This window comes from Helicoverpa zea, chromosome 5 (assembly GCF_022581195.2).
Source record: "Helicoverpa zea isolate HzStark_Cry1AcR chromosome 5, ilHelZeax1.1, whole genome shotgun sequence".
In the NCBI taxonomy this organism is placed as follows: Eukaryota; Metazoa; Arthropoda; class Insecta; order Lepidoptera; family Noctuidae; genus Helicoverpa; species Helicoverpa zea.
The window spans coordinates 8,233,653-8,252,159 of NC_061456.1; the positions used below are offsets into that span (position 1 = coordinate 8,233,653).

General features: G+C 38.9%; 1 protein-coding gene across 15 annotated transcripts in view; it reads left to right on the forward strand.

Annotated features, from left to right (window-relative positions):
* The window catches only part of LOC124630204 (cAMP-specific 3',5'-cyclic phosphodiesterase), a 444,356-nt gene that overhangs the window by 377,380 nt on the left and 48,469 nt on the right, over positions 1-18,507 (forward strand). For 12 of the 15 annotated variants that reach the window (XM_047163954.1, XM_047163962.1, XM_047163963.1 and 9 more), the window contains 2 exons: positions 8,099-8,293; positions 10,628-10,663. In XM_047163954.1, coding sequence (XP_047019910.1) covers positions 8,099-8,293; positions 10,628-10,663 — 231 coding nt within the window. Of the gene's footprint in view, positions 1-958; positions 1,408-4,583; positions 4,680-7,748; positions 7,867-8,098; positions 8,294-10,627; positions 10,664-18,507 lie in introns of those variants that run through there. The other 3 variants (XM_047163955.1, XM_047163965.1, XM_047163950.1) reach the window with 3 other exon arrangements.

Genomic DNA, 18,507 nt, shown 5'->3' on the forward strand with positions numbered 1-18,507 from the left:
TCTTATCGCTGAAAACGTAATCTTTGAAGCCTTACGAATGTATTCAACCGAATTCAGTGGTTGTGATTCGTAGCAAGCTTCAGTGAAGACGTTAGGTTTTCGCTTGACCTATAAACGAACGCACTTTGCATAGTACATGAAAGTGATTCTTAGGTAGAGGGCCATAAGCACCACTTCTGCTTGGCGGCTTGGTGACTTGCGTCATTTCCTACACAAGAGTTGCGTGCCGGCGTACGCATGCGGCTCGCCCCATTCGACCCCCGGCAAAATGGCGGTGCCAACATGGCCGCCGGGCAGCCGCAGGATGCTCTGTGACGGTGCTCCTGTCCGAAACGACGTCGACACGATTTACCGGCGCGCTGCACACCTTGACACGCACATCCGCTCATACACTGCCGTCGTGATCGATTCGACGCTTGCAGCGACACGGCACGGCTGCCGACTCGGAACGCGCGTGCAACAAGTGATATCGTGTCGAAAACTGGACGAATAAATGACGGACTGATATTGTTTTCAAGCAGTGATGTAATTGTGGGTCACATATAAATATAGAACGTGCCCTTTCAGTGAGTGGCGGCGCGGGTGAGCCAAGCAGTGAGTGACGTCGGCCGCTCACGTTCCCCGCGCCGCGCAACGTCAACATTGCCGGTCGCGTCACGCCGTCCGCGATGCACATAATAATATCTACACGCACGATCGCTTCTACTCTAAGAGACAGTTCGTAACGTGAACTTCGACCACGAATTGATGTGTTATTATAATAAGACGATCTATCAAGAGGTCGGCAATGTGACAATAATCGCAAACAATGTTTAGCTTGCCCTGCCGCGAAATCGTTAAAGTGGTGTATGTTTTACACATTAATGATGTGAACGTGTGGTTGTCAAGCTAATAACTATCAATAATGACGATAACACAAGTGCATAGTATAGAGCGCGTGTCGGCGGCTCGGCGGCGAGCCCAGTGTAGTACGAGCCGCGCGGGCGTGTGAAGCGCGCACCAGCACCGGCACCGCGCGCCGCTGCACGTGCTACCATGTGCCATGCTGTTGTCATCCATGGAATACATTATTAGTGATTGAGTATTTAAAGTGACTGTGCTAAGAGATGTTAGTGTGAACTGGGACCGATGTTTTGGTTTCCGCGATCGTGTGGTTGGGGAGCGGGCCGGGGTCGCGGGCGGCGCGTGGCTCGCTAGGGCGCCGCCGACGATGTTGACATTCGTGTTCGCGGTGTGGTCGGCGGCACGCGCGCTGGGCTGGGCGTGCGAGGCGGCGTCGTCGCCCGAGGCGGACGAGGCGCCCGTGCTGCCGCGGCTGCGCTCGGCGCGCGCCTCCAGCGACCTCTCCACGCTCAGCACCACCACCACCAGCTCCAGCCAGACTAGCTCTGGCGACCATGTCAAGAGGTCCCATCACCCAACAACATAGGGATATTCGATCACAAACAACAGTCGTATCTATTTACCATATCATACATATAAAATCGTGAATGTGTTGGAATTTTTCAAAAGATATATCTACTTACGTACTTCAATCGTATTACACTATAAAACACTAATCATAAGTAAACGATAAAATCGTTTGATGAGAATTAGATAGTGTATTGATGTAAATTAGATATTTCATTATCTTCAATGACGTACGAGTTTACATACATATGTAGATAGGTATATACATTTTATTGATTTTAATCTGCAGGTAACTGTTAATTAAAATCTGCACAGTGTATGAGTACATTGATACGCTTGCTTATATTTATGTTATCGTACATAAATGATATGTACGGTCGACTGCATTAACTAGCGGTTACCCCTTTGAAAATACATTTTTGCACGTCCAAGGACACAATTAATGATATACCTGTAGCCACGAATAAGTACTTTCTTTGGTGAACTTGTCCAGTAAAATATTTGAATTCAGTATCAAATTCAAATAAAGATCTAACATGAAAGAGGATACGACAATAAAACTCATAAAACATTGTATGAAATAGCAAAGAAATATTGTTAAGCTAGTCACGAAATTCAAAGAGCAAGGCTTTCTTCAACATCGCATGATGCAACCTTACCTTCGTTCCTTTTGTTATAGAACAATATTTGACGCGAAACCTGGAGATTTTCAGTGCTATTCAGACGTACTTGGAATAAAATTTATGTAGCGAGAAATTGAGCTTCTTTACGTAGACGTTTCTATAACTCTGTTTACGGTAACAATGAGTACTAAGTATTGAATTTGAATATAATTTTCGATACCAACTAGACTGCAAAAGTTTATAAAAGTAATGCCCTACTGTTCGACTGTGATGATTTTGTTAAATTCTCATTGAATGTTTTTATCAAGTAGGTACTGTTATCACCTGAAATTGTCAAACTATAGTAGTTATCGCCGATAATGTACTAGATATTTGTAAACGTGATTTACAATTTTTACAGTACAACATGTTATTTGTATTATGACATTGGAAGAGAAGTACGCATAATTCGAATTTTCCTAAAGCATATTTACGACTGTTGTTTGTACGACTACGGCTCCATATATTAAATTATAGTGGTTTTGTGACAGCAGTAAATGATGCACTAATGAATGATACATTGTGTTCTAAATATAAACAAAACTTGGCATAGGGTCACACGTTTACTAATAACACATAACGACATAGATACATTATTTGGAAATTGAGTCATGCAATTATTATTTCAGATTTTTTCAAAAATAATAGGAAAATTTTATTTACTTTATCTGCAAATAAATTTTCGCAAAAGAAAACAATCCATTTACATGTTTCTAAATATAATTTGAATTTTCGCTCAAATTCCGACACCGGATTTATAATCCCTAGAAATTGTTAATCATGACGGACGAATATACAAGCTGTTGATTTGCATCCGTGCCATATTCAAGGAGGTAATTATGCTAATGATTCTCGGCCCAAATCAATAAAAAAATTGGTACGTAATTTTTTTTCTTTAATTTTTTTTCGGAATTCCGTAAATTTCATCTAGCCTTATTTAGACTTGACGCGTATGTTACTGGTGTTAAAACCGTGCTGCACCCTCACACAAACGCAAACACAAAGCATACGCAACGATCACTCATAAATTTCATTCATAAAATTGGATTACTTCGGAAATACCACGACATTACAATGACAAAAAAAGCAGTGCATATTAGTTATTTCCCATCTACTGTAATTCCAATCGATTATTTACGTATTGTATGTCCTCCTCCTGAACTATGGCACAAATGCAAATCAACACCTTGTATAGATCTATAAAGTTTTTTTTACGAACCTTCAATTGTTACTGCTGTTTGCTGCTGACACACATTTTCCTTATTGCCTAAACAGCTTTATTTTACAATAATATCCGATTTTTTATCAATTATTTATTTGTTGATAATAATCATCGATATAAGCGATGACGAGTAAGGTACGTCATACAATGTCAATTTGTATCTCGTCACTGGGCATAAGCGTTGATAAGAAATAATATTTCAGATCAACATTAAAACACGTGGTTTTAAATCTGCATCTTGTTACTTTGGCACGTTACCAAACCAATAATAAACGAACATTGGAGAAAATTTCGTAAACAACCGTTGAAGTGTGATATGAGCAACAGTACTATAACTATGAGACTGAATACGTTAATGCACATAATGTAAAAAATAAAATCGTCTTGTATATGGCGAAAATGCAGGAAGAAAAACCCTACAATTTTACATAACACATTCATGTTTACAGCTATGAATATATATTTTATTTTCTACCACTCAGTGTTATGTGTTATCACAGAATACGTGTAATCCGCGCAGTAGCTCATCGCCCATACATTTGGCAGAACTTCAAAAATGTCAATATGTATGACGGTGACATAGGTATCTAGGAAATATGCTTCGTGCGTATCACATGAGAATATTAAAATGTTGAAAATATGTACTTGTGACGAAATAACACAAATACCCGTATAATTTGGGAAGAATATATGTATAGGATACATGTTGATTGGTTTCCTGGTCCACTTAACCTATTACTTTTTGTTCCATTTTAATTACACGTACTGAAATAACCCAACGAATATCCAAAAATGAATGAACAACAACACAATACGGTGGTGTTATTTACCGTTTCTAAAGACAAACTACTGCCCCGTAATTATATTATACCGTCGTCGGATGCCATGCTCTGTAATTAAGTTCTTCCAATTATTTACCGCGAACCGAGTCACTCAGCCTATAGGAAAGCGCTCTCAGAGAAAGAACTCCATATAGTAAACAAATTAGCCAGAATTGATAGCACACGGGAAAATTAAACTTAATTTTAAGGAGACTTTTTAAGTGACTTTTTACTTCCTACAACATACAAACATAAAAATTACTTTGATAAAATGCCTTTTAATTTAATTTTAATAACCAGTTGCCCAGTGACACATTTTTACTCTTAACGTTATTACCATGTATAACGCATTACGCGTCGTCCCTGCATCTACGGCTGATAAAATGTAAAATAAAGCTGATAGTCATCGAATGATGGGTTTGGCCTGGCTGGCTGGTGGTCGCATCTGACGGGTAGGCATGTGGTCAGGTGGAGCGAGGCGCCTCGGCGTTGGAGTGCGAGGGGCGCGTCCCGCCGGCCGCTGCGGAGGCCGCCAGTGTCCGCACGGAGACGCACCACTGGCAGGTACAATATAAATAGCTCGGGGGAAATTACACGTGTGATGCGCCCTTATTTTGAGAAATTGATTTTTCTTCTCTTTGTTCTTTTTAGGGATGTACAGAAATCTTAGTCGTTTAAATAGAATAAGCCCTAGTTATTTTATTATTGTAAACAATTTTGTCAAATTGTGCTTGTAATCAAATTACTTAAGCTTTTCCCGAGAACACATTTCACAAAGAAAATATAGAACATGCTTACACATGTTTCTTGTAGCACGAACTACTTATTGCATTATTTATGTATTTCCTTGAATTTATGTCACAGGTACCTATCGTATGTGTATTTATATTAAGATACAACATTATGAAATATAATATTTACATGTAAATATTCGCACGAGTATCTCTTGTACGGTCCTGGGGTTGTGCCTAGTTGAGCCCTAACTATTCACAGTTACTTTAGATAAACTTGATTCCAATTGTAAATAAGATACTGATAAGTAAGTTGCTGACATGTCAATTGTTGTTATGCCAGCCTTCTCATTAATACAGTCCCCGATTTCATGTATTAAGTTCTTGAAAAACTGCCTTATGAAAACATTTGTGTAAACTGCATACATTTTAAAGGAAAATAATATTGTACATGAGGGCACAAATAAATTAAAATGAATTGTTGAAGTAACCACTTATATTTACTTGCTACTAATACAGTCAAAGAAAATCCTGAAAACCCTACAATGTCTCTACTCCCTACAAAAGCAATAAGCTAATAATATAATAATTTGTTTAAAAAAAACTTTTCCTAGAGACGTTAACTTTATAAAGGGTTGTTATTTGTACATAATGTATGCTTTAAAATGTTTAATCCTTTGTATCTTAGCCTACTATGATAAGTGTTATATCCGTTTTATCGTCATAAGCACGCCACATATTTGTCTACGTTGATTAAACAAACATAGGTATTTTAAGTAAAACCACACTATCATTATGAACGCGCATTCTGCAAAAATAAATAATGACATTAATTTCGGCTGCCAATAAACGTCTCAAGAGGTTGCGTCACAATTCCTCAGAGACTCAGCAAACCCCAGTGGGGCCCACCAGGGCTAAAGCCTGCCGGGGCTGCGGGTTTGTTCGAAAGAGTTACCGCGGCCCTGGTACATAAAGGGCTCAAGAAGGTACATGGTGGATTTTAGTCAGTAAGAGTCTGACGCTCACGCTGCACCCACAGCGGGATATTTGGATGATTTCCCACAAAAAACAAATTATGTAATAGTAATTACATAAACCGGCTATTTAGACTATTCGTCATTATTATTAAGTCATCAAAACATTAACTAGTATGCTATTTACATAAGATTGAAATTATATTGCATGTATTTCCTGTTTTTTGTACAAATGTGTCATAAATGTATCATGTATGACATTATTCTGATAGTATTTCATCTACAAATCGTGTCATTATTATATTCCGTCATTGTTATTAAGTCATTAAAATGTAAAACAACATCGGAAGATGTCAGTTTTCCTGTTAATTGTGTGACATCAGGTGTTCTAGAATGATGTAATGGAAATAAACATTCTTGAAGATGACATTCGTTGCAGTCATAGTGAGATTTACAATGATGCACCCAGTGTGATGTCCTTTGTATTATTCCTTTGTCCAACCTTAAGATATGTCATGGGTTTCTTTGAAATTATTAGCCCTGACTTTCACATTTTCCATCTGGTTTTCTCACTCGTGATTTATAGTAGTGTTACCAATTTTTTTACAGGAATTAACTGTTACTTCATATTTTATTTGTTGTTGACTCAATGTAATCCTAAGCTTGAGTTACGATGGAATAGGTACTTATGTGTAAGATTAATTTTAAATATAATTACTGTAAAAAAATATACTTCGCAGCTTAATAGTTTAATATAAGAACTAAAAGAAAAAGCCTGTACAGTAGATCTATACAGTTCTAATTTTAGACTATCTATTTTACAACGTCGTTAATTTCTTTTGTCTGCGAAAACATTGCGGGTCAATGAACTCTTTGTAACGCACAACTTTTGTGGAGTTATTTTGGAACTAAGAAAACTCTATTTATATTGCTCCATGACACATCCTCTTAAAAATATCGGCTAAGCAATTTTATGACACTGGCAGTTCATAATATTAGGTCAAAGAGCAATTTTCCACGTGACTAAGACGCAGGTTTTTAGTATATACCTTATACTTTAGAAACTCTCGTTATTTTTAAACTCTAAAAATATATCTATTCTTCTAAAAATTTATAAGGCATCAACTAAGGTCATGTAAGGATGATAATCTACACTACAAACTACAAGCCACTCAGTTATTGATTGTCTTTTTATTCCTCAATTAAGTGTCGTCTCGCGGCAGGTGCTATAATTACTCACTATTTGTAAGACAAACCAAGGTATTCACCTGATTTAGCTCCCAAGACCTTATAATTAAGATAGATTACCGTAATTATCCGGGTTTTAACCGTCTATTTGCGAAACAACAAAGGCTTTATACTCGTAAGCAGTTACACTAGAGATTAGGATTTAAAATGTTACGTACAACATGTGCTGAAGTACAAATCATAATTAAATACTAATTGGTATTTTAGATTTTTAGTTATTTAAAAAATGTGTGGGCTTAACAAAACACAGATCCTATGAAAATATTGCGCGAAACAGATGAAAATAGCAACGCTAGCCTTCAACAGAGACCTCTGGCGGGAACAATACGTACTAAACAGCTGACAGCGACTCGATAACGAAACTTTCCGAGAGCCAGTTGCCGAGATTTTCCCGCAGATGTCACTGTGATACTCAACATTGTGAAAACGTCGTACGGTTCATCAAAACATGCGTCTATGTTCAATGCTTTCAATTATTGATATTCTTAAATATCATATCACATTAAATGAGTCATCAAATTTGGTGGTTCGAAAGATTGGGAAATACACTTGTAAAATTACTAATATTAGCGATTTATTTTAATAGCCTTATCATCATCTCTGATAAAGGACGCAGAAACTACGTAATACGTTATCACTTCTTCATATCATTAGTGACTGCACAATTCACGTACATTTTACGTATTTTCCTCCTTCAGTGCGGACGTAGTTTACCTTTGCAGGAAAAGCATGCGAAAATACTAAATAAGTAATACTTGACAAAAAAATAAAACGCATACCAATGCCGGTGCTATTGGGGTAACTTTAATTTCATAATATTAAAGCGAACTTATATGATTAGTACTTATTCTATAAATAAATATTCAGCTGTGTACTTTAGAATTTATCACCGCCACACGAGGTAGGGCGAGTTCTACTCGCGTGGCGATTGTCTTATCTGAGCTTATCTGCCGATGTACTCGTATGTTCGGATTAAGACCTATTCATGTCATTTGTGCGTTATATTAATCACTGTGTGCTATTGTTCCAGCTTCGATGTGGAAAACGGGGGTGGTGCGGGAGGCGCGGGGGGCGCGCGCTCCCCCCTCGAGGGGGGCTCGCCGTCCACCGCGCTCGTCCTGCAGGCCATGCCGCAGCGCCGCGAGTCCTTCCTCTACCGCTCAGACTCCGACTTCGAAATGTCGCCCAAATCTATGTCGAGGAACAGCTCGATTGCCAGCGAAAGGTAAGACCTCTTTGCCTAGACACATAGATCTATACCTAGCCTTCATACGAGCTACGGAACTTGTCAAACACGCCTGCCACGCCCTCACAAGCCATGCTCCAGACATGATCCGACAGAACATGCGAGACTTGATATCACATATGCACGTATATATAAATAATCTCTCTCAATAAAACGTCAGTACATTCACATGCAGTGGGCGACATAAGCTGCTTACTTTTATTACAACTGATGCGAACATTTTTCACAGCATCAGTGTGACGCAGTATTGTGCCGCACTCAGCAACTCTTTCATATTATTATGGGATCAGAATTCAATATGAGGCGCGCACGATGCATATTCCGCCTCATCACCCATCACTCTGCAGTCTAATGAAAGGAGCTACACAAAGCATAAAAGTTACACAAAGGGGAAAATGTGTGTTGTATTAGTAACGTCCGCATCTAGATATTTTTCTTTAGAGATTACCCAACAAAAATCGATTAAAAAATTACAGATTCACCCTTTCAATAACTTTGAATACCTTACTAGGTACGCCCTTTACCGTTTCGATCTCAAAGGGACTGCAGGAACTCATTATACGTTCGTAATGGGGTAACTCAAATTCCATTGACAAATTGATGAAGAGAATTATTTCCGAAATTGGGCGCAACTTAAATTACTTCTTTAGCGTGAATCTCGTTGTTGGATCTTATATTAATGATAAAAGATGTTTGATTTCGAAACAGACCACCTGTTTGATGTTACTTGCGGTAATATCTATTTTTCAGAGGTCAATGGCATACCTACTTAATACTAATTTTACTTAGAAAAACATGACCTTTTTAACCTCTGCCAAAGTAAATCGATATGGTCCATGTACTAAGTAGATTGCGTATGGTGGAAATATTTTGCCCATGTTAATTCAATGAAATCAGTACAATACGAGTAATGTAAAAGGGGTCCATATTGAGAGTTGCCCTCATAGACCAACTGGCTGTCCCTATCCCGAGGTTTTATAATAAAGATAGCTATACCTAATTTCAAGAGTACAAATAAATCCATCTTCGTAAATATAGGTTTTCATTTATCGTAAATTGTTCTCAAGCACAATTATATTAAATTGACGATCGAAATTCTTTTGTCTCACGAACAATCATGCGTCACCAGATACTGTCAATTTAATTACAGTCACACAGAACTCATTTTCTAATATTACAATTAATATTCATTTCTTTTATTTTATTGGATCAATTTTATTCAAATATAACGTAAACAACATAATTCATGCTTGATTCGTGCGTTCGAACACATAAACTCTGGCTCTAAATAAACGTAGACTTCAACTTTCGATTTCGAAATAATGAACTCTCATAGGATGAATCAAACAAAGCTTTACTTTGTCGAACATTAATAGAGACCGAGTAGCAGACTCTAATATTACGAATCCACGACCAATAGTTGCATTACATTCAATTTAATATTTCGCATCAGAAAAAAGTTTGTCATTCAACATTTAATTTCTTTGACATGATTCCCAAAACTCCGGTTTGTACCTACTTATCTACCGATTATAAAAAAGTTAGAAATCAATTATAGTAATATCTAAAATAGTCCCAGCAATGTTATAATCAACAAGGTGTTGAGAAATTAAGATTAATTAGTGTCAACAAACTACTCGATACACAGTCAGGTATCATTTCATATCGCATTATTGCGATGTTGTATATAGATAATAATTGGTTTAGAAATAGACTTATGTAGCTGATAATATCTTCATTGTATTCATTTATTTGTATAACCGATATTAACCCTCCCGTTAGAAAAATCATTTAAGTAGAAGCAGTAGAAATATTCGGAGAAACCATTAAAAAATTGTGATGTGTAACCAAGACATTACACTAGTCATCAGTAAATGTTACTCACCGTAGGTTTTGTCTGCATTCCGAATTGCATGAAACAAAACAATCAACGAAGCAACACAGCTTCGCACACAGGACCAAAGTAAGCTAAATAATCATGTTCTATGTAAAATGTTTAACTGTATATGTTGTGAACGACTAACAGTAGCCAGCTTACTGACAAGCGCCACATGCGGAGACAGCATGCGTACTCGCGGTTGTGTGTGACGTCAGCTGTGTCGCCTGTTGCTCACACCGCCCGCACCAGCCGTGCGGGATACTCCATCCCATCACCCACAAAGCCTCTCACTACACTACTCCAGCACAAACTTGGTGTGACGCTGACCCCGCATACTTGTAAACGCGACCTGACCCGCTTAGGTGGCATAACGATATGTGTCCTCTGATATCTTCGTTCTTTCTTTCTTTTCCTTATTTTTTAATTGCTTGCAGATTCAAGGAGGCCGAGGCGGCACAATTGGACAGAGCGTACGTATACTTACCTACGCACATATAATAGCACCACACCGCTTTATAATCTGTCTCAGTTCTCTTGGCTTGCTCTCCATTCTCGCTTTCATTGTTTTAGAGCTTTCGTTGTTGGTGTGTGTCGTAGTGCTATGGTTTGTTCCTACTGTCCATACAGGTTTCAGGAGTTTCAGGCTTCGTGCTAAGGGCTTTATTTTTGTCGGCTTTTAAATGTATTTACTCCAGAGCAAAGCAAAACATAAAACTGCAAATTGGACGCTGTTCTAGAAGTAGAGCATAAAGACAACTCTTCATATTTAAAGAGTACTAGATACTGCTAGTAGATAGGTAATCCTGAGCATAAACTTAAGCAATATAATCGCAAAGGCAGTTGACATAAAGCTGAAACATTATGTAATTAGACAAGGCAATTAACTAGTGGAAGAACAAAACATTCTATCGAATACTCATAAATAAAACTGCCGACAGTGGAAAGGAAATAAAAAACCGAAACAATATACACATAATAGCCTTCATAAGAATACTATAGGAAATAAGCATGTCAAATAGTGTGATATATACGAACCATACCACTGAATTATGAAATGTACCTGCATATTTTTACATCATTACTGAATTGGAACATTGCATGCTTGTAGCGTGATTATTTTCCAATATAGGATAATATTTGAAGACCGACAAATTAAATTAGGCTTTTTCACACGACTTTTATTGGATTCGGCTCTGTTTCAACCATGCGTATTAGATTACGTTCAAACGAATTTACGAACCTGGCGATGAGAACTAATGATCCATGATACTTTTCTCGAAGATTTTCAATCTTTTCAAAATAATATGCCTGTATTTTATGTTCTGTAAAAATACCAAAATGTTTTATTACATAATACAACACAGAGTATTAATATCCTCGTCAGATTGTTGATTAAGTAAACATGACCAACATCATAATTGCTGGCCGTCAGTAGCAGTCGTTTATTTTTATTTGAATATTTTTACTTTTACCAACCAGTGTTTACGAAATAAGGACTTTAAAGATCTGATTGATTTCCATTATCTGCATAAAGAACTGAAATAAACAGAATATTTAAAGCTATACTTTTCAGGAACGTCACAAAAATAATTTCTATACAGTATTTGTGCGTTCAACAGACCAGTTGGTAACATAACCACATTAAAAGGTTTTGATATAAAGTCCCAATAGAGTCGTAATTGATAGTAGATTGAGACACTCGATTGACGAATCCCTAATGACACTTAATTGGACATCGTTAAAAACAGTTTAACGATCCCGAATCTTCTAAAGCCGACTATCAGATTAGGTCTACTCTGCGGGTATTATTAGACACAGCTGATGAAATACTCGTCTCTTTATCACCTTAAATCATGTAATCACGCGTTGACGTATCACCAAATAATCACTTAATCGAGTAACAATACATATACTACATACACTTTAGACTTGGGTTTATTTTCGTCGCACAAAAGAGAAAATACAGCTCTGACTTAAAATTTCGAGTAGATCCCCAAGAGGATTATGTACTTAAACGATTATTTATACGATAACATTGCAAAATATTGTCAATAACATTGCTTTTATTACTGAACAACCTTTTTCTTAAATGCCACTTAGCGTTTATGCTTTCATGAGGTTCTTTAAAAACACAAACAAGTATGATGAAATAAACTAGGTATTTGCTAAAAACAAAAAAGATGAAATATTTTCGAGATCAACAAAATTTTAACTGTCAGTACGAACGATCGAATTTGTAACAAAAATATGATAAAAGGTATTTTTAGAACTTTAAAGTGATCGGTTAAAGTAAATTGAGGTAGTTAATTAAAAGCTTGAAGCTTGGAGGAAATAGAAAATTTCACAAATAAAGTTGCAAAAGTACCTATGCCGCGAAAGAAATAGTACCATGAATATCATCAATAAATCACAAATACACTTGTAACACGACATGTAACATATTCGACCTGAAAGCGACTCGCACCTTGGATGTAAAATAATCGATACTGAGACTACGGCGAACACTGCCCGGTATATTTTCCATTTCATCTCGACATTATTTCAACCTGTACCCTTACAAGTACCTAGGCGTATATCTGATTTGTCTTTGATATTGATAATACTCTTACTGGCCGTTGATTTCCAAGTCGAACATTGATTACCGGCGCCCACCGTCGCCAGTTTCCATTAGCGCCAAATTTATCGTCGGGCGGCGTCGCGCGCTCTCGGCAGCGCGGCACGAGGCGGCGAGGCGGCGAGGCGCGGGCGGCCGGGCGGCGGGCGAGCGAGTGGGACGCCGCCCGCTGCGCCTCGCTCGGCTCCATTGATAGTCCGCGCGGGCTGCCGGCGACACGCCACCTCCATGCCCAGCGACACGCGATGCACATAGCTCTTGTTCTGCCGTACAAACCCCTACCGTCACTCAAACCCCAACTAAAATGTGACTGAAAGCATCGGTGCTATTGAAACGCGAAGTGATCTGCCTTTTTACCTTTCTTTTCTGAAGAGAAATATCTTATCGTGTAGTATATTTATTTGAGTGTTTGAGATTCGCGGTTGGACACTGTCGAGGTCGTTCACTGATCTGACAGGTTGGCCCCGGCCGCCGTGAGCTGCACGCAATGCCCGAGCTTCAACAACTGCGCTCATCAATCGGTGCCAAGGATGAGGCCTAACATTTATGCATACCTTAAGTTTTGAGAGCGACTATCAATAAACTATGTAGTAAAAGATTAGGAGACTATGTGATAAAATGGTTGCTTCTTTATGTATGTAGGCACTATGATGTTATAAATAAATACACAGGTTTCACTTAAATATTATTGTCGATAAGGACAAAGTGTGATAAAGTTATCTGAACACAATAATATGTATGTCGAAGTGATAGAATACTCAATCGAATAGGAGATTAGCCTGAAACATTTGTTATTTATATATCGACATTGCATAGCTGGGACGCTAGGAGTGTTTATATAACAGTAGGCGAGTGTCATCTTACTGAGCTCGGCAATAACAACAGTCATTAGTGGCAAGTGGCTCGGCGTAGGAGACGACGTCAGGGTGATGACGGGCGGGCCGCGGTAGGGCCGCCAGTGGCGAGTGCGTGCGTGACCGCGTGTAGCGTGTAGCGTGCAGCGTGGTATGTAGTGCGTCAGTGGACAGTGGGCGCCACAGTCATGCAGCGGTCAGGGTCCCAGTCGGAGCGGCTGGGCGGCGCGGGCGCCGGAGTCACGTTTATCGCCAAGAGCTCGGCCTCGGAGCACAGCATGTCGACCGGCGTGGCGGCCGGCTCCAGCGGAGGCACGCTGCCGCGCACTCTTAGCACCAGCGTACTCAGAATTAAAAACAGATCCACCTTCTGGGAGAAATTCTGGGACGAACGCACCAGGCGTGATGCGTGAGTAAAATAAGCTCTTCTTTTGATTTTAGAAATTCATTTTCGACACAACAATGTTTTATGTTCCCACAATATACGCACCAGAAAAAACGGCTATGTGTTGATTTTTGTACCAATAAGAGTTATGACAACGAGGGAAAAGTACGTGATACCTACTTCAGTTGAACTCGTTAATGACAGCCTAATCCGCCAGAATAATAATTGTTAAATGCCTCCGTAAAATTCCGAACAATATAATCAACGATCATTTTCACAAACAAAGCCCTTGACGAGAAGCGACAAATTACTAAACTAGTTAAGTAGTAGTTCCATCTTTTCCAATGAAATTGTTCAACACAATAACGTTATTAACTTGTAAATCAATCACATTTTCCATCACGCCCAGTCGATTGTTGTATAACATTGAAAATAACCACATAAACATTGTTCTCCTTGCGAAATTATTGTTTTTGTAGTTACCTACTCAAAGCAAGTATGTAGGAACTATGTACACAGGCATTAACCTTAATAAGAATTTTCATCTTGATCCTCGCCCTGCTCACGGTACATTCATCTCGGTTTATGTTTAGAGTAATTGCGCGCTGACTATCTTAACTCTCTGGGGAGCGGCCGCGTCAGCTCGCGTCCCTGCGTGCTTCAAACCGTTAAAACAAATCTACATTATTCTTTGCATCAATTAATATCACGAGCGTCATTTGGGAACAGTTATATAGTTACCTAGTATCACGACGTAGTAAATTAATTGTCCCAAGTGTAGCGTCCATCACTTGCAATCCAAAAAGCAAACTGAATTTTTAATTGGTCAGACCAAAGTTGCATGCATCAAGGTTAAAAGCATTCCATCATTGTCCGAAGCTTCACGTAGATGCTAAGTAGAAGCCTTTTTCGCAGTAAACTATGTTCAATGCGCTTTCGTAGTATTCTAAATGAAATATTACGTGGTGTGATATTGTTTCGAGCAGACAATAAACTTTGCTGACTGAACATTTATCATGAAGATGAACGATCAGAAAAGCAATAACTGAACATACAAAATCATTGCTTCATTCTTATTCTTTTACATAACAGTGACAAAAATCAGTTAACACTTAAGTTTATTGATAGACGGCATAAAAACAAATCTCCAAAATGGTAACTTCAAAATATCGTTCATTTACCCAAAAAAGTATTGTACAAATACTTGTTTGGCAATTATATGAAAGGTGTTAATCAGCATGTATGACTCTCCATACATACTATGAATACGATTCAAAATAGCGTGTATTTGCAAAACCTATAAAATCAATTGTTTCTGATCAAATATTCGACTAACCGAATGAACAGGAGGGTGGCTATCAGGCGGGGTCTAATAGATTCGCAAACCATTCTTGTGTGAAATAGCACAATTAAAGGGATTTTACGATTGTTGTAGCTGTACATCGATGTCAGAATTTTCACGGAGGCATCTGCCTACGTCAGAATAAACGTTGAATCTATAGGCACGAGTACGTCCTACTCTGCGCAAGATAGATGATAGCAATTTGCATTCACCTTCACTTCGGTATTTAACTGTAATAGCGCTCGAGCGGATCTTCATGCACCTGCCTGCTAGTTTATATAAATTATGTACATATTGACACCCACCTGGAAAGGGCTTTCCTCGATAATTGCCAACTGAACTTTATAAATAAGCGCCAATAAGTATTGTAAATACTTACATCTACCTACACGTTTCTCCAAGATTATGTACGAGGAAAGTAGAAACTTGGGTGTATCAAGTAGCAAAAATAGATAACATATTTTGTCTCAGTTTGACGTCACATCTGAGTTGCAAAAAAATGATGTACTTTGAAATCAATTTAAACTTTCAGTGCTGCCATACCGGTTCTACGATTCGATTTATTTGATTTACGAAGCTAAAAGCTGCCCTTTGAACTGTGGCTGACACCACAGATTTCAAAGGTCGTTTCGACTTCGGCGAAAATTAATCCAATATTGCCTGTTGATTGTGTAAGCACAAATGCCAACACAACGACGAAAAAATAACATGGGTGATATTGTAAATACAACCTTGATACCATTAAAACACTATGTTATTTGTTGTACATACTAGACTTGGTACTGTTATACAGATTGAAGAATAGCGCAACGTTTTCGATGAGTTTTAATCTGAAGTAGAATCACGAAGATAAAATAATGAATCTTTCTAACTCTACACTATCGGATTTTCATCACGCAGAAAGTACAGAAAAATAACACCCACGTATATGTAGGCATGGATACGACTAAAACATCCCTTTAATATGTTTAAGTATTAATGTAGAAGAATATTTGATAAATCTTTTAGCCTTAAGCCTAATCTTTCTTTTTTGCAGCTTACTCTCTCTCTCTCTCTTTCCTGCTATGTATCCCACATGGTGGTGGGGTCAGCTTTCCTTATTTTTCTTTTCCACTTCGCTCTATCCATGACGTCGCTCTCGGACACCTGGCACTCTTTCATGTCTTTCGACACTACGTCCCGCCATCTGGTCTTGGGGCGCCCTCTCGATCTTCGACCGGGGATGGAAAGTTGCAGAGCCAAATTTCCCACGTAATCAGGTGGTCTTCTCTTTACGTGGCCATACCACCGTAGCCGATTCTCCTGCAACTTATCTGCGACATCACGCACCCCTAAACTTCCTCGCACGTATTCATTACGAATACGATCGAGCCTAGTGACGCCGCACATCCACCTCAACATCTTCATTTCGGCAACCTGGATGGTATGTATGTGCCTTTTGGTTGCAGCCCATGTTTCGCTGCCATACGTAAGGACTGGACGTATGATGGTTTTGTAGATTAAACCCTTGAGCTTGACCGGCATTCTTCTGTCACATATCACACCAGTTACTTCTCGCCACTTCAGCCATGCAGCCGCTATTCGGTGTTGAACGTTGCATTCCAGGTTTCCCGAACTGTGCATCATACTACCCAGATATTTATATTGATCGCACATGGTGACCAACTGCCCATCGATGGAAATTGGGTTATTGTCGCGAGGATCTGGTTCATTTAGGGACATGAATTGGGTCTTTGCAACGCTCAGCACAAGGCCACCGGCCTGCAACTGATGCTTCCATGACAGAAGCGCTTCCTCTAACTCAACACGGCTCTCAGTACAGATGGCCACATCGTCAGCGTATATAAATGTCCACGCTGCTGAGCTTTGTGCTGCCTCGGTGAGCGAGTCCAAAACCAAGCAGAACAAGAAGGGGCTTAAGACTGAGCCTTGGTGAACACCTTCCGTGACCGCTACTGATTTTGTCTCCCCCACCGTCGTTCGTATCAGTGATCTTGCATTCTTGTACATGTCGGCAATGATACTAATGTATTGTTCGGGGACGTTCTTCTTGCGAAGACTCCACCAAATTGTATCCCTTGGAACTCGATCAAACGCCTTTTCCATGTCCAAGAAAGCAACGAACAATGGTTTGTTCTTGGCGCGATATTCCTCAGCAATCGTGTTGAGAGCAAACATAGGATCCGTGGTAGATAGGCCAGGTACGAAGCCGTAGTGATTTTTAGACAATGAGCATTCGGATCTTAGTCTGCTATCTATCACTCTTTCAAACAGCTTCATAGTGTGACTTAGGAGCTTGATACCACGATAGTTGTTGCACTCGTACTTGCTACCCTTTCCCTTGTAAATTGGGACTATGGTGCTCAGTCTCCATGCCTTGGGCATTTTTGCGTTGAGCATTATATTCTTTTTTGCAGCTTACGCTCATTTTTATTCCCTTTTCGCTGGGCATGTTAGGCAAATTCACTAAATCCATATAACGAACTGAAAATAGACAAGGTTCGTAGAATTGTATTGAATTGTTTTTATAAAATGAAAGCTTAGCTTGGTTGCCTAGTTAACAGAGTGGGCGTTAATTGGAACACGTGGCCGGTGCAACGAGCAGGCTCTACCTGACTACAAATAGAATGAATGGAAGAGATGAAAGCATTCTACAAACATTTTGTTAAAGTAAAGTTCAAACGTCACTTCACATTACTGACACTGACCTTTGTTTATTTTTGTACTCCATTATGGAGTTTAATAGATTTTTGCTACTTATAAACTACCTACTTACTTCAATTGAGTCGTTTGACATCCTACCTCAAATCCTTTCTGAGGGATAAGTAGCCGTGGGCGCTAAACTCCACAAACAGGACTCGGTTTGACATCAAACAGACGGGTTTTCTATTATAAGAAAGGTTTCGATTGTTTAGTACTATCGGTTTCCCGCTGTTTCAGTATCTCCCTTACATGACTAGTTCACGCAACCGTATGTCCTCCCGCAGGTTTCAATCAATTTTCATTCCATACGCCATCTGATTTGATTTATCAGCTTTCACGTGAATTTAACAGACGGAACTGAATTACTTGTGCATATAAAATATTTCGTTAAACACATATCATACAAAGTAAAACTT